The sequence below is a fragment of the Pristis pectinata genome, chromosome 13 (assembly GCF_009764475.1).
Source record: "Pristis pectinata isolate sPriPec2 chromosome 13, sPriPec2.1.pri, whole genome shotgun sequence".
NCBI classification, from domain to species: domain Eukaryota; kingdom Metazoa; phylum Chordata; class Chondrichthyes; order Rhinopristiformes; family Pristidae; genus Pristis; species Pristis pectinata.
Window position 1 is genome coordinate 48,879,922 of NC_067417.1, and position 27,535 is coordinate 48,907,456.

Consider the following 27,535-nt stretch of genomic DNA (forward strand, 5'->3'; position numbering starts at 1 on the left):
CTCGTTACCACCAATGTCTTTGGGATGTTCGAGGGAACTGGAGAACCCAGTGGAAACCCTTGTGGTCACAGGGAGAATTTGAAAATACCACATAGACAGCACCCAAGATCAAGATCAAACCCTGTGAGGCAGTAGCCATGCTATCATACCAGCGTTTATGTAATTTAATTTAATTATCATCTATCCATCCATATTTCATCATATAGAAGAAGTTCTGGATAGTGAAAAAAGTAATTAATTTGTACAGTGAAAATATCTTCTCATAGTTTCTTTAACGAGTCCTTTATATTCTGTAACACTCTATGTAAAATTATTTGATTCTTCCTTCATTACAGGAATTAAGCTAAGTATTCCTCAAAGAACAATAATGACTTTTTATTTTGGTAGCATCTCCTGTTTCATTATAGCATAATTTATTGTCTCTCTACTAAAAGTTGGCATGAATGATTAACATGGTTAACTGTGAACTTTCTGCTCTTTAATTCTGAGCTGAGTCATGGAGCTCACAGTGCAGAGTCTATAAAAATAGGAACCTATGGTAACTTCAGTGATGTGGTCACTTTATAGAGGGTCAATTCTCTAGTTGTAGAATTACAGAAAGAGCATAACAATTGTCATCCCTTCAGTTCAAAACTCTGTCTCTCAAGGAAATAATTTCACTAAATATTGACAAGTCCCTTGGAGCATGTGTTTCCACCCAATGTTTTCAAAGAAATAGACAAATAAACCACAGATCATTTTGCCATAATTTTTCAAAGGAATTTTAGAATTTTCGTTTATATTGGTATATTGCAAATGTAATTCTACTTACAAAAGGTGTAAGAGAAATCAGGAAACGATAGAACTGTTGACTTAACATCAAAGAAGTGATTGAAATCTGCAAGGACAGAGTGTCAGACCAAGTGGAGAAAATTGAGCTGATTAAAGAGAAAGTTTCACTACAGATGTGCATAGTCCTGCACATCAAGAATACAGTGTACAGTTTGATTATCAAAGTTAAAGACAATATGTATTTGTCTCAGACGGAGGCAGTCCAAATTCATCAGAACTGTTTCAGAGCTTCTAAGGGTTAGATTAGTAGGCAGGGTTGCATAAGCTAAGCTTGAATTTTTGATAATAAAGGGCTAATTTTGATTTGAGTTTTAAGATTTTGATAGAATATATAAAGAGAATGATATCCTGCCAGTAAGGGAATTTACAACAGGGGTCCATAATCTTAAGATTAGAAGCAGACTATTGATGTGAGGTTAGGAAGCACTCTACACGAAGGATGATAGAAGTTTAGAACTCTCTCCTACGAGAAGCAGTGAATGCTAGCTCAATTAGTAACTATGAAGTTCTTAGATCTTTGCTGACCAAGTGCATTAAAGAATAAGGGACAGAGGCGAGTGTGTGGATAAAATACTGATTGGTCGTGGTCTCTTAACCGGTCAGAATCAGGTTTATTATCACTGACATATGCCTTGAAATTTGTTGTTTTACAGCAGCAGTACAGTGCAAGACATAAAAATTACTAAAAGTTACAAAAATAAATAAATAGTGCAAAAGAGGAATAATGAGGTAGTGTTTATGGGTTGATGGACCGTTCAGAAATCTGATGGCAGAGGGGAAGAAGCTGTTCCTGAAACGTTGAGTGTGGGTCTTCAGGCTCCTGTACCTCCTCCCCATTGAAACAAAAGTGAGGAGGTAAGTAGCTAACTTGTTTCACCAAACAGAAACATCCATTTATAAAATACCTTTAACAGCCCAAGACCACCTACAGGAAAGTTATAAAATAAAATTTGATGCTGAGCCATATAGAGGAACAGTAGGACCGTGACAGAGTCAGAGCTTCAAGAAGAGTCTTAAAAGATGGTGGAGAGGGATTTCCAGAGTTTGGGGCTGAAGCAACTGATGACAAAGCTGCCAATGGTGGAGTGACTCTAAAAATCAGGGAGGCACAAGAAGCCAGAATGGAAAGAGCACATAGACCTCAAATTAAAGACAGGTGTAGTTGTAGAGGTAGGATGAGGTGAGGTAGTAAGGGGATCTTTGTACAGGAATGGATGATAATTAATCCTAGAGCAATCCTCTGGCGTATGTCCTCGACCAATGACGTGGACAGGGATACCCTACCAACTGATTTCACTTCCCTATTCAGAAGTGACCTGTGTTCTATTCAATGCAATAGCCAGGATACCTTAAAAAAAAGTCTTTCTTCAGGGGAGCCTCTTTCTGTGGAGCATGATTATCATGAGGAGCTTGGTATCAGAGGGAGGGCTTAAAGCATCAGTTAATTGGGCAAGGGGTGGGGAAGCTGGATTACTATGTGATGGGGAGAAAAAGGTTATGATGATGAGTTGGGATGAAGTAAGGAGACTTGTATGGAGCCGATATGTCAACCAGTTGGGCAAAATTCTGTGCTGTAGGTTCTGTGCAATTCTGTGTATCTATTTTTAAAGTATGTAGTTATTAAACAGAAAGTGATCTTGCCTGAGAGCAGGTGTTCTATGAAAATAGTTATTCGTGTTATGTATGACTAAGAGTACCTAACAGTTTTATCTTAAATTTTTTAAAAAAATTTTATTTACAGCGTGGTAACAGGCCCTTCCAGCCCAACAAGTCCGCGCCAGCCATTTTAAACCCCCACGTTAACCTACCCGTACGTCTTTGGAATGTGGGAGGAAACTGGAGCACCCGGAGGAAACCCACGCAGACGCGGGAGAACATACAAACTCCTTACAGGCAGCGACGGGAATCGAACCCCGATCGCTGGCGTTGTAATAGCGTCGCGCTAACCGCTATGCTACCGTGCCGCCCCCCACTTGGTTAGTTTTACTTGGTTAGTTTAGTTTCCCTGCTTTTAACATTAACTACCGATGCTGCTGATGCCAAGGAAAAGGTGAGAACAAAATGGCTTCTTTCAGTTTAAAAGTTCAAAGTGTTACTCCCTGGGTGGATGCTTTCTCCAGTGCGATACTTCACCCCAGTCCTTGAGTTAGTTATCCTGACTGAGGCAGCAAATGAGATGCTGCAGTAGGGAGTGGCAAATCAGTCTGAGTTTCTGCTGCTGATTGCTGTTGAGGACCTCTTGACAGAAGGTACATATGTATGAACCTCAGATATGAATGTAACTGGACTGTGATGCCCCACAGTCAAACAGCCTGCAAAAATTCACCAACTGGGGTCTCATATAATTTATCACCATCTCAGTAAACTATCTGAGGGTTTATGACTCATCCAGATTCGGTGCCTTGTGAAGGGGTGACAAAATTGAGAGAATTTTCTTGGTATTTGCTGGTAGTTGCCTCTTTAAGGAACATCAGACCTATTAATGCTGCGCCTTCCCCTGCAAGACAACTGAGTCCGCAATATAATTAGCGCTAAAATATAACACTTCACCCTGAGTTCAATATTTGTTCATTCAATTGTATTTGGTGCCAAAATCCTGCCTCTTACCTTGTCTTTCCTTTGACCCCCATTCTAACAGTGAGCAGAAAGAGAGAGTATGCCTGGGTTAGGATTTGATGGATTTGCTTCAGGAGTGGAAACATATACATCAAGCTTACTGGCCCATGTGTTGGGGATGGGAACAAGGATTGGTATCGCATCAACACTTCACTGTTTATGCTCACAGAAGAGGAATGGCCACTTGCTGGAGGGCTACCGTCACCCCTGGAACAGTATCATGCAAGAGTCAGCATCTGGAGTGGAGAAATCACAAGGAAACAAACCATTGAGTCTTACTGTCCTAACGTCTAACCCTAGTTGGCTGAGGAGGCACTTTGCAAACAGCTTTCCTCTAATCAGTGCATTGCATGATAGGGTGGTGGAGGCACATTCATTGGGGGATTTTAAGAGGGGCTTGGATGAGTACATGAATGAGAGGAAAATAGAGGGATATGGGCATTCTGTAGGTTGGAGGGAATAGATATGTCGGCACAACATTGTGGGCTGAAGGGCCTCTTCTGTGCTGTACTGTTCTATGTTCTATGTTAACTAGGCACAACAAGACAATGGGTGGGCACTTAAGTTCACTCAGGATCTAGACTGACTAATCCAAAATGGTGCACGTATCAAGGACCTGCAGGATTATTGCTTCAAGTGACTTTTTTCAAAGGGATTTCCTAGGATAAGCACATTACTTTAAATGAATTTTATCCCCATTTGTTCTAGACGACCCAAGCTGGTTTCCTCAAGCTACCTGTTCAATTGGAGCTGTCAATCATCCACTCTAGGATCAATAATATTGGAATCAGTACAGTGCCTTTCCACAGTGAGCTTGTGGTTAGAGCAAAGAGCATTCCAGACAGGAAGTCCCAGGTTCCATCCTGATGCATGCCAAAGACCCTCTGCTGGAAAACACCAGTGTAGAGATATCGAGATTGGACTTAACTTGGCACCATCCACAGTGGAATATCCCAATGGTACTCATTGTCATGGCCAACAAGGTCCACACATGAGGGAGACACTAGTGCAGCTAGTGGTGGCAATGACGTCAGAAACCAAGAGTTATAACGAAGACTTAAGTTAATAAACCTATTCTTCAGAGATTCAGGATTCAGCTTCTCTTGACTTGCCCATATCTCTTTTATTTACAGCACCTATGCGCCTGTCAAACAATTTCTGCGGGTGGATAAAGACAAGGTGAGTCAGGATCTGCTGACGGTCTTTTATGGGTAAATGGATGGTATGGAGCAGATGGAGGCAACTCTTAGAAGGACTAAGGCTCCAAAGATCTCTGAATAGTTGACGGCAGCAGAGAAGAGCTTGGAACAATTTAAACCAGGCTTCTTCCAGTTTGATTTGTGCTTCAGCAACACTGTTCAGTTAGAATTAGTTAATTCTTTTAGTTTCTATGTTAAGAATTGCAGGAATCGGTATTTTGGGAGACATTCTGCAGTCATACAGGTGAAGGAGCAAGTAATGGAATGTACAGATTTATAAAAATGTTTCTTGGCTTGTTGTTTAGTCTTTCTGTTCTCGTCTGCCAACTGTATGCAGCTCAGTGTACACTAGTCAAGGAGCTTGTGATAACTTGATTACAGGGTATGGAGCTTCTGATCTTAATAATGCAGAAGATGTTAAACCAGCAAGACTTCTACTTGCAGCTCCCAGGCACAATTTCATTTTATCACACTGACGGGAATGTTAGCCCAGGTCCCAGAGTCAAAAGGACAGTAGCTTGTCCTAGTGCACCACCCAGTGTCCTGTTTCCATCAGCTGCTTGCTCTGAATAAGTAACAACTTAGTGTCATTAGTTGTGGGTTTTGGACCACCAGAGACTGGATTGCTGCTGACTAAATTAGGAGTTTTAGGGCAACAGGTAGAATATTTGGGCAATGTCCCTCTTAGGAACCCGGGCTGAGAGTCAACAAAATGGCAATGGGGCTAGTAGCTGGCTGATGCTGCCTCAGTCTCTGAGAGAGTAAGGCAGGTTCCAGAATGTGCAGTAAAGCAGATAGCGAACAGGAGTCCACTCCTGAGCTTGTATCTCGGTCATTTGTAGCAGAATAAAACTTACCTTGTTCTGAGCATCAATAGGTTTAATTTTCAGTTTAACACCTGGACATTGAAGTAATCAAATGAATGAATCTTAATGAATTAAATAAATTAATGAAATAAAAATTGAAGTAATCTTAATGAATGAGTGGCAAGTTGAAAATCAACCCTTGCTTTTTAAACCCAGACTCATGAATTTCCCCACTCCTTCACACATCAAAATCTTGTCAGCCTCTGAAATAGTTTGCTACTGCTCCTGAATACATATGCAACACGTTTGTTCTCTATTAGTAATTTTAGTAAACCCTGAATATAAATATTTAGGCTATTGGTAAATACTCCAAGTATCAAAGCAAGGAGCTACTTAATGCAGAGTTAAAGATGGCACGCTGCCACAATTCATAAAGCCGCTGCCTCATAATTTCCAAGACTGTGGCTGAATCCTGACCCTTGGTGCTGTCAGTGTGGAGTTTGCACATTCTTCCTGTGACCGCATGGATTTTCTCTGGGTTCCTGATTTCCTCCACGTCCCAAAGACATAGAGGTCGGTCGGTTAATTAGCCACTGTAAATTGCCTCTAGTGTGCAGGAGAATGGTAGAATCTGGCGGAGTTAAATGGGAACATGGAGAGAACAAAATGGGTTTGGCATAAGTGCTGAGGTCAGTTAATTCAATGCAAACTGGGGATCACACTCAAGCATCATGAGGTCATGCAGCCCACAGGCCCTTCCGCCCACCATGGGCTTGGTGCGCTGAAGGGCTTGTTTCTGTGCTGTATGATTTCATAACTCTTTTGAGTGTGATCCCCAGTTTGTATTGAGTTATCTGAGCTCAGCAGGTGACTTTTAGGGCTCTGGGAATATGCACATGAGCTGAAAGGACAGGTGTCCTACAACAGATGCAGTAATCCTGCTGGAAGGCGTAAGCTTTAGATCACGACAGCATCTGTTAATGAAAGGCCTACACATTAGGGGAATTTACAATGGCCAATTAACCTACCAACCCGCGCATCTTTGTGTGGGAGGAAACCGGAGCACCCGGGGGAATCCCACCCGGTCACACGGAGAACATCCACCTCAGGAGTGAACCCATGTCACTGCAACTGTGAGGCAGCAGATCTACATACTGTGCATTCTTAGCACTGCGCTAAGTAGTCCTGTGCTATGATAAGTGGAGCATTTGCAAACAGCCCAAGTACTTTATATTCAGGGCTTGCTGAAATTACTGACAGAGAAGGAACACGTGAGAGGGGGAAAGTTCAAAGGAGATGTGCGGGGCAAGTTTTTTTACACAGAGAGTGGTGGGTGCCTGGATTGCGCTGCCAGAGGTGGTGGCGGAGACAGATACAATAGAGACATTTAAGAGACTCTAAGATAGGCACATGAATGTGTAGAGAATGGAGGGGTATGGACCGTGTGCAGGCAGAAGGGATTAGTGTAATTAGGCATCGTTAGCTTAATTAGTTCGGCACAACATCGTGGGCCAAGGGGCCTGTTCTTGTGCTGTACTGTTCTGTGTTCTATTTATTGGACAACAGTAGCACAAAGAATTAAACAAATGAAGAGCGACCACTTGACCAAGGTCTTAGTCGATTGCTAGCACCTGAGGAACTGTTACTGTAGCAGAACTCAGATCCTGGAAGAGGCGGTGAGGAAAGTTAACAAGTGTTTCATCCTTCAGTACTAACACTGTTTAAAAACTGCTGTTTATAGTCTAACCCCCCTGATCTTCACTCAGGTGCAAATCTACAACCCAGCATTCTTCAAGTATATCCATGACAAGTGGACAGAACATCACGGGAGATATCCGTCCACTGGAATGCTGGTCCTGTTTTTTGCTCTCCATATCTGTGATGAGGTAAGTGCCTCACCTCTGGAGCAGTGACTGTTTACAACTCTGAGGTAGGGACAAGGGCCAGTCTTGGAAATCTGGAAGCAGAGGTGAGATAGCACCAAGCCAAAGGAATAGGGTCCAGAGTCTGCACATATAGGAAAGGATAAAAGCAAGAGTGTGATAATTGTTGAAGTTAATACAAAGCAGAGCAACAACTACAAAACTTCAGAAACAACTTCAAAAAGTTGTTTCTGAAACCTAGGGGGAAAGCTCATTGAGCACTATCCAGTGTTGAAAAATAGAGGAAGGCAAAAAAATAGCTTGATAAATTAGAGCAGGGATTACCTGGCAGCCAACATCTTTTTTCCTATACCCTGTTCAGAGAAATGCCAAAAGAATGTTCCCAGATATTGGAGCTGTTTTCAGTTCCACAGCATGGAGATGCCTAAAGCTTAGCATAAGTGTGTTCAAAGAGACTACAGCATGGCTGTTTATAGACCCACATATTTGTACTATTAGCACAGAATAAAGAGAGATTATTCAGTTAAATTCTCAAAGTAAGAAACACTTAACCTAGCTGTTATAATCTTCTCTGTGTATGTGCCTTTATATGTGCATTGACTCATTATCACAAGGGTGTGCTTTAAAATACATCTCCCAGGATGTTCATGAAGCAAAGTAGTCAATACACCTGCCTGCCCACATTGCCTTTCAAAGAAATAGCTGATCAGACATTGCCAGACTATTTAGCTGTGGTACCAGATGCAGAGATCCCTCTCCTACTACTACAAGGAGAGATCCGTTGTCATTTTAGATCCTTGTCATAAAGTAATACAGCATGGAAACAGGCCCTTCAGCCCAACTCGTCTATGCTGACTATGATGCCCATCTAAGCTAGTCCCATTTGCCTGCATTTGGCCCATATTCCTCTGAACCTTTCCTATCCATGTACCTGTCCAAATATCTTTTAAATTTTGTTATTCTACCTGCCTCAATCACTTCCTCTGGCAGCTCATTATATGTATGTACCACCCTCTGTGAGAAGCAGATGCCCCTCGGGTCCCTTTTAAATCTATCCCCTCTCACCTTAAACCTATGCCCTCTAACTTTTGATTCCCCTTCCCTGGAAAAAAAGACTGTGAAAAAAAAACCTTATTGTATTGCTCTTGCGTATTGTATGAATACAGAAAACTCACAGTTAATGGCTAATGTCAGTCAACCAGATCTGGGAATCAGGACAGGTTCACATAACCCAGGTTCCATCCTATCTGTATTGGTTCAAGGCTTCACAGGGAGTTAGAATGTCTTTGTCAGAACATGGTGCAAACACTAGGCAGCTACACAGTAAGGTAAGCGAGACCTTGCAGCACCTCCTGTCTCATCATCCAGCAGTCACAACAGATCGGTGACCAAATACAAAAGAAAGAGGTCCTCGGCCTCTCTCGTAGATTGGATGGTTACAAGTCCATTCTGTACTCAAAAAGGTAAGTGGTTTGGCATGGGCTGTCAGGCCAGGAGAGCAGCCAGCAGTTATTACCCATCTTAAGCTTGCAGCAGCTGTCGCATCCTCAACATTAATCCTGGGCTTGGGAACATAGAGGATCTATTAATGACTTTTGCCAGGAAATGCAGGCAGTTCAGGCAGGCAGAGCCCAGATCAAGTGCTCTCTCCCAACAAGTGTGAGGTGGTAAATGGGTTATTGTATTTTGTAGATGGTTCATTGATGTGTGTTGTTCCCAGTTACCCTGTGTCTATTTACACACTTTTACTGTTGCGGAGCTGCACAATTTCCACATGCAGTTGCATTTGTAGCTTGTCTGACTTTGACAGAAAGGTGACACAGGTTAGCAATGCTAAATGTGCAAGAATAAAATGGCAACTCACCACCACAAACCCTCAGTCTCTGGATTTATGAAGGCTGCAGAGTGTACGTGACAACATCGTAGGCACAGAGAAGGCTGCTGTTACTGGTAAAACTGCAGTGCCGGGATAGTCAGGATGCTGTAGAGCATTCAGGTGAAGTTCACATGAAAATGCACAATATAAATCCTGCATTCTTATGTGTCCTGTGTAAAAGAAACGGGTTACATTCTGCCCAGCAATTATCATACTTTGTTCTGCTAGATCCAGCACTCAGAATGATGCTTCCACCAATATGTACAGGCCGCCGATGCCATTATAGAGAAGGTCATGATCCAGAATGAGCAAGTTAACATTCACATAGCACAGAATCAGATTGTTGGAACAGTTGTACTTCTGTAACAAGACATCAGTGAGCCCAAGTTGTGGTACTGAGCCACATTCCAAGAGAATGCTAAGTCTGTCTGAACACAAGGTCTCCCATTTTCAGAAGAAGCAGGACCAGGTACATTTACCACCTCCACCAATAGTCCTTGCCATTGGTAATCAAGTGATAGGACGTGTGTTGAAAGAGATTGCCAAATAGATCAGAAATTTGAGCCTCATTGAGCAGGCAGTTGGAGAGGTGCAAGAATTGAAAGCCAGCTTCCACTGCCTTATTGAATCCCCTTACTTTGCCTCCTCAGGTCAACGTGTACGGATTTGGTGCTGATAGCAGAGGGAACTGGCATCACTACTGGGAGAACAACCGGTATGCTGGAGAATTCCGGAAAACTGGAGTTCACGATGCAGACTTTGAAGCAAAAATAATAAACTCATTGGCTGAAGTTGGAAAAATCAAAGTTTTCCGAGGAAACTGAAAGGAAACCGATAATTATGCAATTGATCTTCTAAGAAGAGGGCATGGACCACAATGTTCACCAAATGGATATGAGACAGATTACCCTGTAATTATATATATTGAACATAGTTTTCTTTAATCGTGTTTGAAAATTCAGGCAGAACTCTGAACCAAGGAAAACAGAGCAGCTGCTAATTTATTAATACCTTCAAAGGTTTGCCATCAGAAATGGCATTATTTTATGGATCAATTTTAAGATAACTGTCCGATAACCTGGTGGACACAAGATAACTCAATGTGCAATTTATTATCAGATAATCTAGGAGTTACTAAGAAAAATTTTCATGTTTGAGTTGTAAGATCAAGTCAGGCTGAGACCAACTAGAATATGAGCCAAAGGCGGAGAGAGGTTGGGGGGAGGGGTGGGGGGAATGTCCATCTTTTTGGATAATGTTTTGTGTTATTGACTGAATCGTAGTGCACTTTCATTGGGCAGTTGCTGATTTGCCACTTCCTCAAGTGGCAAATTGGTAACATTCAGACTGAAGGAGCTTTGACATCTGCATCACAGGAGACAAAGCCACTCAAGCCTTTCAGACATGCTACAGTTTTGAGAGTGCAGCCAGCGGTAAAAAAGTCATTCACCTGTTGGCAGCACTTCAGGTGAAGCCATCATCCCACAGCAACAAAAGATCTGCATTTTCATGATCCTCGCAAGTCACATTTGAATCTGTATTAGAGAAAGACATGCACACTGGCAGGGTTCTAGTGGCCTTGTAGTTAGTGGGTTACATGTCTCTGGCTTTCAATGTGAATAGTGGGTGTGTGTGAGACCAACAGGGAACGCTGGTGCACAGAAAGGATAGGAATTCATTTTAAATTTGCTTCGTCCAAATACCTAAGCCAATCTGATGTCATCTTGATTGTTTCCCCGTAGCCTTTAAACATAAACAGTTACATTTTCCTCACTGTGGTGCCTGCAGCTCGACATCATAGGTTTGCACTAAGGGTCTGTTCAAGAGCTTGGATTGCTGTCTCTGGAGGATTCATAGCATATTCCCCAAGCCCCACCATCACTATGAATCTTATGCCAAGAATGGGGAAGGGAGGCAGGAGTGTAAGCAAGGATCTCAAGTACTTCTGGCTGCTACAAGCTACCAAGGGCTGGAAATTCAGTGGATGCCTGAAGAAGCAGTTTACGGAATACCTAGAAGGTCCTGTTGGTCATGTTGTTAACTCCTCCAATTCTCTGCCCGGAGTGCAATGCCTTGTACCAATGTCTGCAGTTGCACTGGAACTAAATGAGGTTTAAAGGCTAAGTATGCCTCCCATCTCAGCATTGTGGCAACACCAGGTTGTCCCCACACTGGGCTTAAACTCTGCATCCGGAGAATCCCCAGGCAACTCAAACAGGGAAAAAACAGAAAGCATTGAGTCTTCTCCCTTATTCTTCCCAGCAGCACCTGGTGTAACTGCAGCACCACAGTGAGGACTGGAGGGGCCATAGGTTCTGTATGTATTGCTGGAAACAGCATTGGCCCGAGGCCAGAATAGGCAGCTACAGTTTCTTGTCTGTCCCTGATATAAACTTGGCAAGAACCACAGCACCACCATCAAGGCACAGTTAACAGTATTATATGACATTTGTTTATTAGAAGTTCTACATATTAAAGAAATTGTTAGGAATTACATTGAGGTTTTTATATTTGTTGTCCACATTCCTTTCCCATTAAAAAAAATAAAAAGGAATCCATTCCTCCTCAAATCGCATTTTGAGGGAGGAAGTGGCACTCAAAATTGAAGTGTGTCATTGTGTCTTTTGCTTCTCTTGTTACTTTTTGCTCTACGTTCTGGCAAGCGCTGTGACAGCCCTCAGTCCAAACCATGGTTGGTTGCTGCAATCTAGTGCGGACTATTCTCAAACTTTTTCCAAAGATGGTGATTCTAGCCTCCTCCCTCTAAACATCAGATTTCAGAATGAAATTTCAGATTTTTTTTTGCTCTAACAGTTTAATGAGCGAAAGAGGTAACCTGGCTTCGAGGAAGGTTAGCTGCTGGATAAGTGTCAGTGCTGATCAAGGCGGCTGCTGGAAGGAATCACTTCTACATCTTATGGGGTGATGCAGCACCCTTCTGCAATGTTCCATCAGAGGTGATACCACTCATTAAATCCAAAGCCACAGAAGTAACCGGTGCACTCTAATACCGCAGTAGTAAGTTAAATTAAATTGTCATCATTATAGAAATGCTGGCCACATACTCCTGAGTTCCAACAGATGGATGAGGATTTAAAATTGATTGGTGTTTCATGACTCCACAATATGGTAAGAAAATGTCTTCTACTCTCCAAGGAACCAATTCACTGAAGTCCTGTGGCTGCAGTTACTCACAACAGGCAGGGTTCAAATCCATAACAATTAAACATTTAGCAGGGTGAAAAGCTTAGGCTGTTATTCCACTCAGCAACCGTGTTGTAATTAATATTTTTCAGCAAGGTCATGAAATTCATCAGCATAGGCTGCTTTGCAGGTCTTTTTCCTCATTTTATGTTTGGAAATACTGGCTGGGAATCTCCTGCGGGGCTCCTGTAGATTGCTCTCTGAAACTTGAGCAGGAACCCCGATTCTGCATGTTGTGAAGTTACGGTGGGGAACAAGAGGAGCCTGGAGAAAATCTTTAGTCGATGTTTGTTTCTTCTGAAGGTTTGGTGGCACATTAGCTGCCTCACCCCAGTGCCAAATAGGAGTGTGCCTTTCCCAAATGAACCACCCCAAATTACTTAAATATTCCTTTACTCTCCCTTCCTTCCAAACCCATCAAATAAAAAATATATTCATACTTTACATAGACTGGTCTCAACAACCCTTTTCACTTGGGCATTTAAATCCCCAACTATAAACCTGCCAAGACTGGGGCAAAGTAGCTTAGTGACTCACCTTTCTATTGTAGGATCTGGGTTCAAGAACAGGACCAACTGCAGGAAGAGCACACAAAACTCATATGGGGCTAGACAGGATAGATGCGAGCTGTGAACCAGCGGTCACAATCTCAAAATACGTCACCCATTCAGGACAGAGGTGAGGAGAAATCTCTCCACACAGCGGGTGATTAATCCTTAGAATTCTCCACCAAAGAGCTGTGTAGACTCAGTCATTGAGTACATGAAAGATGGACATCAATGGGTATTAAGGAAATCAAGGGATATGGGATTGGTGCAGAAAAGTGGGGCTGAAATAATAAGTCAGTCACAATTTTATTGAGTGATAGAGCAGGCACAAGGAGCAGGTTGGTGTTTCCCTGCTTATATTGTATTCTTATGAAGTAGCGAGAGGGCTAGTGGACAGTTGCCTTCTCCCCCTGAGCCCAAACTGAAGTTAGTGGCACACGGCCCCAGGTTAACATTTACCCCCCTCTAACCCCTGTGCCCAGCAAGAGAAGCTCCTCGGCCACTGGTCCAAACTGACAGAATTAAAGGGCTCATTTGGTAGTCACTGAGTCAGCTGGTTGCCCATAGAGTTATACAGCACAGAAACAGGCCCTTCAGCCCAACTCGTCCATGCTAACTTGTCCATACTAATCTCATTTGCTTGCATTTGGCCCATATCTCTCCAAGTGTTTCCTATCCACGTACCTGTCCAAATGTTTTTTAAATGTAATTGTACCTGCTTATACCACTTCCTCTGGCAGCTCGTTCCATCTACCCACCACCCTCTGTGTGAAAAAGTTGCCCCTCAGATCCCCTTTAAATCTTTCCCCTCTCCCCTGAAACCTATGCCCTCTAGCTTTAGACTTCCCTACCCAGAGAAGAAGACTGTGACGATCGACTCTATCTATGCCCCTCGTGATTTTATAAGCCTCTGTGAGGTCACCCCTCGCCTTATCTCCAGGGGAAACAGTCCCAGCCTCTCCAGTCCTCCAGTCCAGGCAAGAAAGATGTCAGCACAACCCTCCAGTCCTCCTCTCCTGAGACTTCAGCACAAAAGCCCAGGCTGATACACCAGTGTTGCACTGAGAGAGCATGTCACCGCTGGAAGTGCAGTCTTTCTTCAGATGTTCAGATGCTCATTGTAAAAGATCATATACACAAAGCAGAAAGTTAGTGAGTTAGTGCAGGCCAGTCAAATAGTTGGAAAAAGTCTGAAGGATGGCATGAAGCAGCATTTAAAGAGGAGCAGGTTAACCAAGGCCAGTCGGCATGGATTTATTAAGGAATGGTTGTAAATAATTAATTACTAATTTTTGAGGAGCTAGTGACATGTCGATAAGGATAGAGTATTTGATGTAGTATACACGGGCTCTAGCACCGGCATTTGACAAAGATCCACCTGTTAGATTGATGAAGAACATTAAAGCTCATGGGAAAATGGCAATTGATTTACGATTAACTCAGTGGGAAAAAGCAAAATGTAATGATTCACAGTTAGGTGTAATTGTCTTTTTAGTGATGGAGGACTTAATGCAGGTTCTCCCCAGGGCTCAGTACCAGGACCCCTGCTTATTGAGGTGTCGATAAGTGAGTTGGGGGAAATATAGGGTCATGATTAAGAACTCTGCCAATGATATCAATGATGCAGCATGGTTGATAGGATGAAAGTTCTAGACTGTAGTAAAATATCAATGGATTGGTTGTGTGGGCACAAACGTGGCAAATGAAGTCCTGTCTGGAGAAGTGTGCAGTCCCATGTTTGAGCAGAGCAAGGGAGTACTCGATAAATGGTAGGCCACTAGGAATTAAAGTGCTTATCCACAGATCCCTGAAGGAACCAGGATAGAGGACAATGTGATTCAGAAGGCGCACAGGAAACTTGCCTTTATTGGCCTAGTCACAGAAAACAAGAGCAGGAAACACTAATTAGGCCACAACAAGGTTAATGTGTACAATTCTGGTCACCACGCGACAGAAGGGTGAACTGGAGAGGGTGCAGAAGGTATTGTCGGGCCTGGAGAATTATTGTTACAGAGAGACTGACCAGGAAATTCCTTCTCCTCAATTCCCCTCTGTTTCTTCCACCAATCAACTTGAATCAATATCCCCCTAGTTATTGTCCTCTCTGATAAGGGAAATAAGTCCATCCTGTTAAGCCAGGCAGGGGATGTTTCCTATGGGACAAAGGAGAATGAGGAGAGATTTGTGTCTGTGTGTTATGAGAAGCCAAGACAGCTGGAATATAGTATTGAGATACAGGATCAGGCGCGATCTTAAAAGGTGGAGGTGACTCAAAGGGCTGAGTGTCCTACTCCTGCTTCTAATTTTCAGTGCCCTAAACAGTGACTTCATTCCTTTCCCTGGTCCCTGCCTGACACTGAACTATACCATTTCTAACTTTTTGGGTCACCTCTAATCCTGAGATCAGCTTCGGAACCCACATAACCAAGAGTGCCTCCTTCGCTTCCAGGACCACCTCACTCTGCCTCTCCTTGCTGCTGCAACCCTTCTCCTTGCCTCCTCTGCCTCTAGTCTTCACAATCCCAGTGTTCCCTGGCCGGCCTCCCTCACTCCACCCTGCATGGCTCTGAGGTCACCCATAAGTTGCGTCATCCCCTTCGACCACCCTGTCCGAGCTTGCTGACTGACTATGGTTGAACTGCTGCTTAATTGTAAAGTGTTCATCCCAGCTCCCATACAGCTCTCTGACCTTAGACCCTTTGAAATACCTGCACTCTTACAGTCCTGGCCTAATTATCATCCTTGAATTACTTCATCGGGCATGGTTCCATCTCTGGACTTCCTTCCCTGAAAATCTCCATCCCTCTACACTCCCCCCCCCCCACCCCACTCTCCCTCCATTAAATACCCCTTAAAATCCCACCTCTTTGGCCCAACCTGCCCCGATATCTCCTTATGGGCTCAGTATCCAATTCTATTCAATGACCCTCCTGTGAGGTGCCATGAAACGTTGTGTTATGATACATAAATTGATTGCGGTGGCTGCTGCAGCTTGGTGGGTGACCTTCAACCTCTGGAGTCTAACCTTAGCTGAAATTTCTATTACTAAATCAAAATCAATAACAGTCTGCGGTTAAATCACCCTTCACCCTTCAATGAGTGCAATCATTTGCACAATTTCCCTCTTTTAAAATCAATAAGTATTTTTATTTAGCACAAAAAAAATGGATAGGGAGAAGATATAATCTGATGAGAGTTTACAAATGTGTTTCATTTTTAACCGAGATTACGTAAGAGCAAAGGGTGACTGTTTTGTCCATTTAATAGTTTTCCACAAATCCTGTGTAATTTGCTCCATCATTTTCCCAATTTATTAAGCATCCTGAAGGAAGAAGGTTTTACAAAGTTTCATTCTTTCACCCGCTGAGCAGAAGGTCATTTTTAGGGACCTCGACCACAAATACTGTCCTTTAACCCATTAATTGCTGGATCAGGAGAAGGTCCCAGAGGTTTGCAGGACTGATGTGATGGTGATGTTCCTCAGAGCCAGCTCCATGCTGCTGCCACCTTCGCTGTGCATGTGTCCTTTCTGCCATAGCTCCACTGAACTTGCAGTGAATGGAATGGGCAAAGCTCAGAGGAAACTTAATCCTCTGCTAAGCAGAGTGGGAACCATTTGAAGATCCTCAGGGGCTGCAAATCCCAAGGAGGCATAAAGTGAGTCTTAGATATATTTGAGAGACTATGCAAAGAAGGGAAAGATTTGCATTTCATGTTGCTCCTTCCAAAACACAGAACACAGAACAGTACAGCACAGGAAAAGGCCCTTCAGCTCACGATGTTGTGCTGAACTAACTAACCTAGCAATTAAATGCCTAATTAAGCTAGTCCCTTCTCCTTACACAATGTCCATACCCCTTCATTCTCTGCACATTCATGTGCCTAAGAGCCTCTTAAAAGCCTCTAATGTATCTGCCTCCACCACCACCCCTGGCAGCACATTCCAGGCACCCATCACTCCCTGTGTAAAAAACTTACCCCACACATCTCCTTTGAACTTACCCCCCTTACCTTAAATGCATGCCCTCTGATATTAGACATTTCGACCCTGGGAAAAAGATACCAGCTGTCTACTCTATCTATGCCTCTCATAATCTTATAAACCTCTATCAGGTCTCCCCTCAGCCTCTGCCACTCCAGAGAAAACAACCTAAGTTTGTCCAACCTCTCCTAATAGCACATGTCCTCTAATCCAGGCAGCATCCTGGTGAACCTCTTCTGCACCCTCTCCAAAGCCTCCACATCTTTCCTGTAATGGGGCGACCAGAACTGAGTGCAATACTCCAGATGTAGCTGAACCAGAATTATAAAACTACAACATAACTTCCTGACTGTTGAACTCAGTGCCTCGACTAATAAAGTCAAGCAGGCCTTACGCCTTCTTTAAGGCATCAACCAGTGCAGCCACTTTCAGGGAGCTATGGACTTGGATCCCAAGATCCCTCTGTACATCAATGCTGTTAAGAGTCCCGCCATTAACGGTGTACTGTCCCTTTACACTTGATCTCCTAAAGTGCAACACTTCATACTTGGTTGGATTAAACTCCATCTGCCATTTCTCTGCCTATATCTGCAACTGATCCATATCCCGCTATATCCTTTGGAATTCTCCTACACTATCCACAACGCCACCAATCTTTGCGTCATCTGTGAACTTACTAACCCACCCATCCACGTTTTCGTCCAAGTCATTTATATACGTATATCACAAACAGCAGAAGTCCCAGTAAGGATCCCTGAGGAATGCCACTAATAGTGGACCTCCAGCCAGAAGAAGTCCCATTGACCACTACCATCTGTCTTCAATGGGCAAGCCAATTGTTAATCCAAACAGCCAAATCACCGTGGATTCCCATGAATCTCAATCTTTTGGATGAGTCTACTGTAAAAGTAACTGAGTACATAAGGGTTAATGTTATTCAGCTTCTGTGGCCTCACCATGGCGTGACTATAGTTGAGATGCATGATGTGCCAGGTGCCTTGTGTAGTTAGTTAAGGAGTATCCTGTCTTTGCTAGCTGTTTGCGATAAGCAGTTATCCTTGGAGCCTGGAGCTGTCTGTGACTTCAGATTGTAGCGTGATGAACTGTCGCTGAGTTACAGACTGCTCAAAGATAATGAAGCAAAAAGTAAATCGTTAGAGATGGCTTGGTATGTGAGACTTACCACGTAGGCTTCTTTGTTTTAAGTATAAAAGGAGGGACCCTGGCATGTGAATCTCTGAGTGGGGATCAGTACAGAGCTCGGGTTACACTGTTTACTCTTTCTCTGTATCCCTCACTCCCACTAGCAAAAGAAAAATAAAGCACGTGTCGTACGCCCCTTGGTTCTGTTTGTGTTTGCTCTATTACAGCGCGGGTCGACTTTCACACTACCGTGAGGGACCTTGTCAAACACCTTACTACCATAGAACCATTGAACCATAGAGCACAAAACAGGCCCTTCGGCCCACCATGCTGTGCCGTCCATCAAACCACCCCCACACTACCTAACCCCTTCCTCCCGCATATCCCCCCATCCCACACTCCTCCATATGCCTATCCAACAAGCTCTTGAACCTGTCCAACGTATCTGCCTCCACCACCACCCCAGGCAGTGCATTCCATGCACCAACCACTCTCTGGGTGAAAAACCTCCCCCTGACATCTCCCCTGAACCTCCCACCCATAACCTTAAAGCCATGCCCTCTCGTCTTGAGCATTGGTGCCCTGGGAAGGAGGCGCTGACTGTCTACTCTATCTATTCCTCTCAATATTTTATATACCTCTATCATGTCTCCTCTCATCCTCCTCCTTTCCAGTGAAATCCATGTAGACAACATCCACAGCTCTACCCTCATCAATCACCTTGGTTGCCTCCTTGAAAAACTCGATCAAGTTAGTAAGACATGACTTGCCCTGCACAAAGCCATACTGACTGCCCCTAATTAAACCATGGTTCTCCAAATGCTCATAAGTCCTATCCCTAAGAATGCTCTCCAATAGCTTCCCTACCACTGGCATGAGACTCACCGGTGTATAGTTTCCAGGATTATCGCTCTTTCCCTTCTTGTATAATGGAGCCACGTTAGCTACTTGCCAGTCTTCTGGGACCTCGCCTGTGGCTAGAGAGGACACGAAGATCTTGGTCAAGGCCCCAGCAATCTCATCTCTTGCCCCTCTCAATATCCTTGGGTATATCCCATCAGGCCCTGGGGACTTATCCACCTTAATGTTCCTCAGGAGACCCAACACTACCTCTTTCTTTATCTCAAAATGCCCTAGCATATCAGCACGCTCCACACAGATCTCAGTGTCCTCCACGTCCTTCTCCTCGGTAAAGTATTCATTTAGGAGTCGCCCACATCCTCTGCCTCCAAGCACATGTTCCCTCCTTTATCCTTGAGTTGCCCTACCCTCTCCCTCATTATCCTCTTGCTCTCAATGTACGTATGGAATGCCTTGGGTTCTCTTGAATCCTACTTGCCAAAGAGTTTTCATGGCCCTTCCTGGCTATCCTAATTCCCTCAAGTTCTTCTCTAAAACCTCAGGATTCTTCTTTGACAACGAAGCACTGAAATGTAGGAATCATGACAGCAAGTGACTGCAGACACTAATGAGATAATGACCAAAAAAACACACTGCTGGAGGCGGAACAAACTCAAGGGCCGAGCAACATCTATGGAGGCATTGGGATGGTCAACATTTCGGGTGAGATGCTGCATCAGGACTGAGAGTGTAGAGGGGAGGTAGCCAGTGTAAAGAGGTGAGAGGGAGGGGCTGAGGCAGGGGCCGGTAGGTGATAGGTGGAACCAGGTGAGATGGGGAATGATGGGCAGGTGGAGCCAGGTAGGGGGAGTGCTGAGACAGGTAATGACCACATGATCTGTTTTGGCCATGGTGGTTGGGAGATAGCTATTGGCTGAGACACCAGGAGGAATTCCCTTTCTCCTTTCACGCTGTGCCCTGGGGTGAAGCATTAAGATGAGCCAACTGTCACCTCAAGGAGGAAGAGAAAATCACATGGATTTTACAAGCTGTGCATTTTGAAGTGGGGCCTTTGGGAGATGCAGATACATGCTCCCAGGTCTGTTTGGCTTGGGTGCAGGGAGGAATGTAGAGCAGTGGGTTTTCTTGAGATTTAAATTATCTGTGTGCAGTGTAAGTGGATCACATTTCTTCAACTCCACCCTTTCACCTGAAATTCAAACTCTCACTTCAGTCCTTCCACAGAACAGCTACACTCAGCCCTTTCTCAAAAGACAAACTCTCTTCCTGCCCTCCAGCGCATTAGCACATGACACGTGCTGAATAGAGGTTACCCGCAGTCCTTGCCTGTGACCGCACCATTAAATCCAGGATCTCACTGTCACACAGCTCTAACACTGGACCTGATTCCGCTTGCTCTACTCCCTACTTCCCTCTGTTCTCCTAAGGTACCAACTCCTACACGCACTAGACTGACAACTCCACCACATTCATCTCAGACTTCCAGTGCCTCATATTTTATTTCATGTTTCCTAATGACATAGAAGGAGAGCGTTTGGCTCTTTGAATCCATGCCCAGTCTCAGAGTAATCCCAGCAATCCCAGTCCCCTACGTATCACCCCATTAATACAACCCCCATCCCCTAATTCTTCTACCAGCTACCTATACTGTGAGCTTTTGCAGTAGTCAATTGACCTACCAATCTTTGTCATGCATCGTTCTAGGCAGCAGGTTAAGAAGCAAAAGACTGCAGATGCTGGAAATCTGAATTAAAAACAGAAAATGGTGCAAATACTCAACAGATCAGGCAGCATCTGTGGAGAGAGAAACAGGGTGATCGTCAGAACATTTATGGGCCACTTGGCCACAGAAGAAGTTATCGCAGCCAAGTTTAACCCACCTTCCCATAATGTCCATGGAAGTCACTGAATGGCAGAAACATGGAATCTTTATGACGCAGTAGAAGGTTGTTCGGCCCTTCCTGTCTGTGCTGGCTCCTGGTAGAACAATCCCATCAGACCCATTCCCTCATTCTTTCCTCATTGGATGCTGATCAGTGAAGTAGGCGGTTGAGTTTTCCCTCCTCTGTAAGCTGAGGTACTACGCTGCAATGCACCTGAGTCTTCTCCTGGTCTCCACGTCATAGAGACATAGAGAGACATAGAGTTAAAGAGAGATGCAGCACAGAAACAGACCCTTGAGCTCGCTGAGTCCACACTGACCACCAACCACCCACCTACACTCTTCCCACATTGATCCTAATCGTCAGTCCCCCAGTTTCCACCACTCTCCTGCACACCAGGAGTAATTTACAGTGCCCAATTAATCTACCAACCCGCACACCTTTGGGACATGGGAGGAAACCCTCGCGGCCACAAGAGAAATATGCAAACTCCACACAGACAGCACCCAGAGGTCGGGATCGAACCTGGGTCTCCGGCGCTGTGAGGCAGCGGCACAACCAGCAGCACCACTCACCCTCCACTCATTGGGAGCTCAGGGCTGCACCGTACGCTCGTGCAGGATCACTTTGCTGTGAACGTTTCCATCCTCCTGCAGAAGGTCAGGCTGGGAGCAGCAACAGATCAGATAATTTATCCCACCGGATGCAATGAACAGGCAGCGAACCTGACTGAAGGATGCTCCAGCCTTTCCACCTCTGACCTCTTGGACTCCTTGTGGGCTGCTTTTACTGAACCAAAGCACCAGGAAATAGATTTGATTAGAGGTAGAGTAATTTTGATTTTACCCCCCCCTCTCCCCACCACCCGCCCGCCGGCAATCTCATTGACGTCTATTAGAAGGTAATGTTGATGAATATAAAACTGGCTTTTCGTTAGTAAGGTTAAATCATGAGGTGCAAAGGACCCACACACTTTCCGTGACTTCATCTAACTGACCACAGATCTGAAAACTTCATAATGTTCAAGGTATGTTATCTTATTAAAATATCTTATGTTATTTCATTCCAAACAGGGACTCTTTGATTCAGCTATTCCGGCCAATAGGAAATCATTGATCTGCTCCAAGGACCCCCTCTCCTCCGTCCCCACAACTCCTGGAGAGACCATGAACCAACCACTCAGCCCTCACAACATCCACCCAGGTTTTCCTCTCTAGACTCAGCTCATGCTTCTAGCCGTTATATAAAGGCTTCACAATAAATCGTGTCCCATCACATTTTTTTCATTTGGAACTCAGCCCCTGTATTCCAGGACTTGAGTGATTCTCAACCCACCAATCATGAGTTGGGAGTCGACCACTGGATTGAGATTTACATTGGGACTGGAAACCAGGTAGTTTCCAATAATAAGGAGTCCAATGCCAGGTTCACACTCAGGTAACAAGTTGAAAATCTACTCAATGTCCCTCAGGACTCCTCAGAGTCTACCACTCTATTTGTTCCATGCTTATACCATCTTACATGGTCCAGCAATGCAGGATACCCCCAATACTCCGCTCAGTTTCTCACATCTGGTCTTTTTGTAGCTGTTTTGTTTTACATTTAGTTCAGTACTCAGCCTGATCTCAAACAAATGGTGAAAGGTTGATCTCCCTAAGGAGATGACAGAAACACTGAAGCAGTGAAGAACTAACCTGAAATCCGCATTGCCTATTATTTCTATGGTAATGTGTCCTGTAACATTTCCTGGATGTTTCAATGTGCTATTGGTTTATTTTTCCCTTGAGCCCTGGTTGGAGAAAGTCCAACATCAGTGTGAGGGTGGATTAATGTCCTGTAATGAACAAGGCTTCACTCTTAGATGGGAATCCTTATAATTAATAGTTTAGGAGTCCAGGGATTGTTTTTGATTTGTTTTAGTCAGCAGGAGAAAGTGGCTTACTGCAGCTGAGTTGTTGATTAGTTAAGTGTTTGATATTAAGAACAGCTGAATCTACAAGGTTTAGTTTTTTACAGTGAAGGAAGAGGTGTCTAACCTTGCAGGCACTATGGAGCTGGATGTGAGACGAAAGGTTGGCAGTATACACTGAAGGGATACAAATGGTGTTGTGCCGCTGCCAGCAATAACAATGCATCTGACGGGTCAGAACTAATTGGAAACTGGACAGCAAGTCAACCATGGGCAGGTCCAATGAAATCTACAGATCAGGCGACATCTGTGGAAAGAGAAACCAAGCTAACACTTGGGGTTGAAAACCCCTTCTCAGAACTTAAATATTAACCCTGTTTCTCCTGCCTGATGCTGCCTGACTTGTTGAGTGTCTCCAACATTTTCTGTTCTTGTTTTAGATTTCCAATAGTTTTTAATTTTTCCTAATTACACCCTGTTAGTTCCATTGGGCAGGCCAGATTACTTGCATACCTCTTGCACCAGACTCCTGAAAACAGACACTCTGTCCTGAGCTCTGTCAGGCCGGCAGATGGAGGAAAAGGTTAAAGGACGTTATCAAAGTGAGGACATAGACAAGTGGCGATGTCTCGGGAAGGCGACATCCACCATCAGGGACCCCCACCGTCCGGGCCGTGCCCTCTTCTCGATGCTGCCATCGGGCAGGAGGTACAGGAGCCTGAAGACCCACACCTCAAGGTTCAACAACAGCTTCTTCCCCAGGTTCTTGAATCGTCCTGGAAAACATCAACACTACCTTGGACGATGTTTTTTTTCTTTCAATCTTGCACTCATGTCGTTATGTTTACTTTGCTGTTTATTTTGTACACATGTGAGTTATATTAGTTTAAGCTCACGTAAACCCATGTTTGTCCTTGTCTTGTGATGTACTGTGCTACTGCTGCAAACAGCTAATTTTCATGGCATATATACCCTGTGTATGTACAGGGTATAAATGTACATACAATAATGAACTTGTAGTTGAACAAGAATAAACTTGAACACTCAGAAACCCCATATAAACAGCAGAGGAGTGCACCATGCCTGTCTGTGGGAGAATTTGTGGTCCCTCCATTGGCCTCACCAGTCACCCCAAAGCCCACAAACCCAAGTGGTAGGAAGGAGAAGAAATAAGGACAAACAATAACTACTGGCTGCTATAGTACGCTAAACACACCGAGCACGGAGAACCGTGTTAACCATCCCAAATTCAATTCCTGCTCTTGTTGGAGGTGAATATTTATCTGTATCAATAGAGGGAGAGACTAATGCAGCCATGGACACCTCAGAGCACTTCACAACCAATTAATTATTTGTGTAATAAGAGATACATTTGCACATAGTTAGAGCCCACGGTCACCCGATAATCAAATTCGGTATTTAAACTGAGGGAGAAACAGTGACCAGGATAATGAGGACTTGCCAGCTCGCTATGGTGAGCAGAGTCGTAGAGATACAGCATGGAAATAGGCCCTTCGGCCCACCAAGTCTGTGCTGACCATCAACCACTCATTTACACTAATCCCACTTCCTAACTTTCCCACATTCTCATCAGCTCCAAATTCTACCGGGACGATTTACAACATCTTTGGGATGTGGGGGAACTAGAGCACTCAGAGAAAACCCATGCAGTCACAGGGAGACCGTGCAAACTCCACGCAGACTGCACCCGAGGTCAGGATTGAACCCGGGTCTCTGGAGCTGTGAGGCAGCGGCTCGACCAGCTGCACCACTGTGTCGCGTGAAGTGGGACCTCTTATTCCTACCTGTGAGTACAAAGAGGGCCTCAGATTAATGTCACCCTGTGGCACCAGAAACAATGCAGCACTCCCTCAGTGCTGCCGGGAGAGACGGTGTGCGCCCAGCTCTGAAGGAGGACATCAACCCATCATCTTTGGGCTCCATGGAACAGCTGCTACGCATGGTATCTGTTCCCTTCTCTTGTCAACTGAGTGTCAAACTCCAGTGGGACAGACCCCGGGTGACCACATGGGGAAGCTGTGAAAGTGTTGCGTGGAGTGACAACGTTCAGTCGAATTACCTGTCAGCAGCTGTCAAACATCCACAAACACAGCCCAATTGTATTCATGAATAAATTGCTAAGTCCTCGTACATGAATGATGAACGTTCCCAGCTAATGTCCCATGGGTCAATTTTTCAAAGATTCATCGAGTTAGACAGCATGGAAACAGGCCCTTCTGCCCAGCTCATCTATCCTGACCAAGATGCTTATCTGAGCTAGTCCCGTTTGCCTGCCATTGGCCCACATCCTGCTAACCCCTCCCTATCCATGTACCTGTCCAAATGCTTTTTAAACACTGTAATTGTACCTGCCTCTACCACTTCCTCTGGCAGCTCCTTCCACGTACCCACCACCCTGTGTGTGAAAAACCTGCCCCTCAGATCCCCTTTAAATCCTCCCCCTCTCACCATAAACCTATGCCGTCTGGTTTTAGACTCCCGTACCCTGGGAAAAACTGTGACCATTCACCCCATCTGTGCTTCTCATACTTTTATAAGCCTCTGCAAGGTCATCCCTCTTCTCCTTCACTCCAGGGAGAACAGTCCCAGCCTCTCCAGTCTCTCCTTATAACTCAAGCCCTCCAGTCCTGGCAACATCCTTGTGAATCTGTTCTGCACCCTCTGCAGCTTAATCATATCCCTCCTACAGCTGGGCGACCAGAGCTGCACACAGTACTCCAAGTGCGGTCCAGCTGAAGATGTATAGAACAGTAGCTGTAGACAGCAGTGATATCTGCCCTCTTGTACGCCTCTGAGACCTGGATTACCTACAGCAGCCATCCCAAGGCACCTTCCACAGCCTCCAATCACAAGGGATCAGTAACCTTAAAGAACCCAAGAAGGAGCACTGGGGACTCGCTGTGCAGGAGCTATGTACAAGGACGGTGGGTTTCCACTGCTTGAGGTCCACCTGTGCAGGGATGGGATTGCAAGGGGGTTTGGAAAGAGAGCCAGGAACCTGGGAACCAGAGCATTGGGATCCAAGAGTCTGGAGCCCCAGGATTGGTGGGGGGTGTGGGCAAGTATCCAGTCGATACAGAAACAGTTGAGGGTCAGTCACGTGACAAGGACTTAGGGGAAACATTGTCTGATGGACTGGCTGGAACCCAAGGCAGCAGGGGCTCACAAGGCAGGGCAAGGTATGGATGCCACCCCATTGCCCTCCCACAAACTGGCAAATTTAAGGTCTTGCTCATGCCCCCACCCGCAGGCCTGGTGAGGCACGCCAGCGGGAGCAACAAGGATTTCAGCAGGGAGATGAGCTGGGGAGGACAAGCTGAGAAAATCCTTCCTCTCGTCTTAGGCGGTCCCTCAGGACTGAGGAGGAGTTGCTGATGAGGCCAATGTAGGAACTGCAGACTCTTCCACAGGAGGTGGCTGTTGGGGTGGGTGGGTAGTTTGTGAGATGGTGCTCCTTCTGTCTGTTCCCAATGCCTGGCATCCAGATTAGTTCCGTCCTCAATGTTCCTTCTCCACTTTGAGCGGGTCCTGGGCAGAGGTTGCCAAAAGTCAATGAGGAAGTTACGTTTCTTCAAGGAGGCTCTAAGGACATCCTTGAATCTTTTCTTCTGTCTGTCTCTTCTCATGACAGAGCTCAGAATACAATGTCTGTCTTAGGAATTTGGTCATAGCATTGCACAGCACAGAAGCAGGCCCTTTGACCCAACTTGTCCATGCTGCCCGTGATGTCTACCTATGCGAACTAACAGTGTTGGGCATGTGAACAACTGAGAGTAACTCAGCCCTCAGTGCTGGGGATGTTGGTCTGGGAAAGGGCATTGACATTGGTTGGCTTATCCTTGCAGTAGATTTGGGCTATTTTTTTGGAGACACCATTGGTGGTATCCAATGACTTGAGAGGCTGCTGTTGGTAATGCAGGTCTCAGAAGCATATAAGGGGGCAGAGATCAGCGCTGCCTGGTAAACCTTGAGTTTTGTGCCAGTCAGCGGTCTGAATTGTCAAAGACCTTTTTTTGTCCTCAATCAACCAAAGGCTGTGCAGGTGCATTGAAGGCAGTGGTGAGTTTCATTGCCAATGTCAGCCTTCATGGAGAGATGGCTCCTGCCATAAACCTATGTAGTCAGAGGGCAGGGTGGTGCACCAGGCTGGTAAAGCACCTCTGTCTTGCCGGTGTTGAATGTATCCTCCTGTATGCTTCTTTGGAAGTTGACAATGTCTTGGATCTTGGCCTCTTGAATATGTGCAGGTGCGAGTATTGTCTGGCTACCACACCTCAACTACTGAGGTTTGGGAGTTTTGTGTAGTGGCCGTGGATTGAACAGCTTCCCATTAATTCTAAAGAATAGCTCCACTTCCGAGGGAAGTTTGTTGGAAATGCGGTATAACATTGTACTGAGAAAAGTTGAGGGTAGTTGTAGATCTGTTGGTTATTACCGTGGTTTGCCTGCAGTTGTGGAGCAAACGAAAGATAGAACATAGCACAGGAACAGGCCCTTCGGCCCACCATGTCTGCGCCGACCATGATGCCAGTATAACTAATCCCACCTGCCTGAACAGGAGTCACATCCCTCCACTCCCTGCCTGTTCACGTGTCTGTCTAAATGCTTCTTAAACATTGTGATCATATCCGCTCCCACCATCTCCCCTGGCAGTGGGTTCCACGGCACCTACCACACTCTGTGTAAAAAAACACGCCTTGTCAATCTCCTTTGAACTCTCCCCTTCTCACCTTAAACCTATGTCCTCTAGTCTTTGACATTTCCACCCTCTCT

The 27,535-nt window shown here is 44.9% G+C and overlaps 1 protein-coding gene across 3 annotated transcripts in view; it reads left to right on the top strand.

Moving 5' to 3' along the window:
• st3gal2 (ST3 beta-galactoside alpha-2,3-sialyltransferase 2) overlaps window positions 1–11,818 on the top strand; it is a 229,283-nt gene extending 217,465 nt beyond the window's left edge. For 2 of the 3 annotated variants that reach the window (XM_052028585.1, XM_052028587.1), the window contains 3 exons: window positions 4,581–4,626; window positions 7,219–7,338; window positions 9,862–10,414. In XM_052028585.1, the coding sequence (XP_051884545.1) occupies window positions 4,581–4,626; window positions 7,219–7,338; window positions 9,862–10,035 (340 nt within the window). In that variant the 3' untranslated portion in view covers window positions 10,036–10,414. Of the gene's footprint in view, window positions 1–4,580; window positions 4,627–7,218; window positions 7,339–9,861 lie in introns of all 3 variants that reach the window. The other variant, XM_052028584.1, reaches the window with a different exon arrangement.
• The last annotated feature ends 15,717 nt before the right edge of the window (window positions 11,819–27,535 follow it).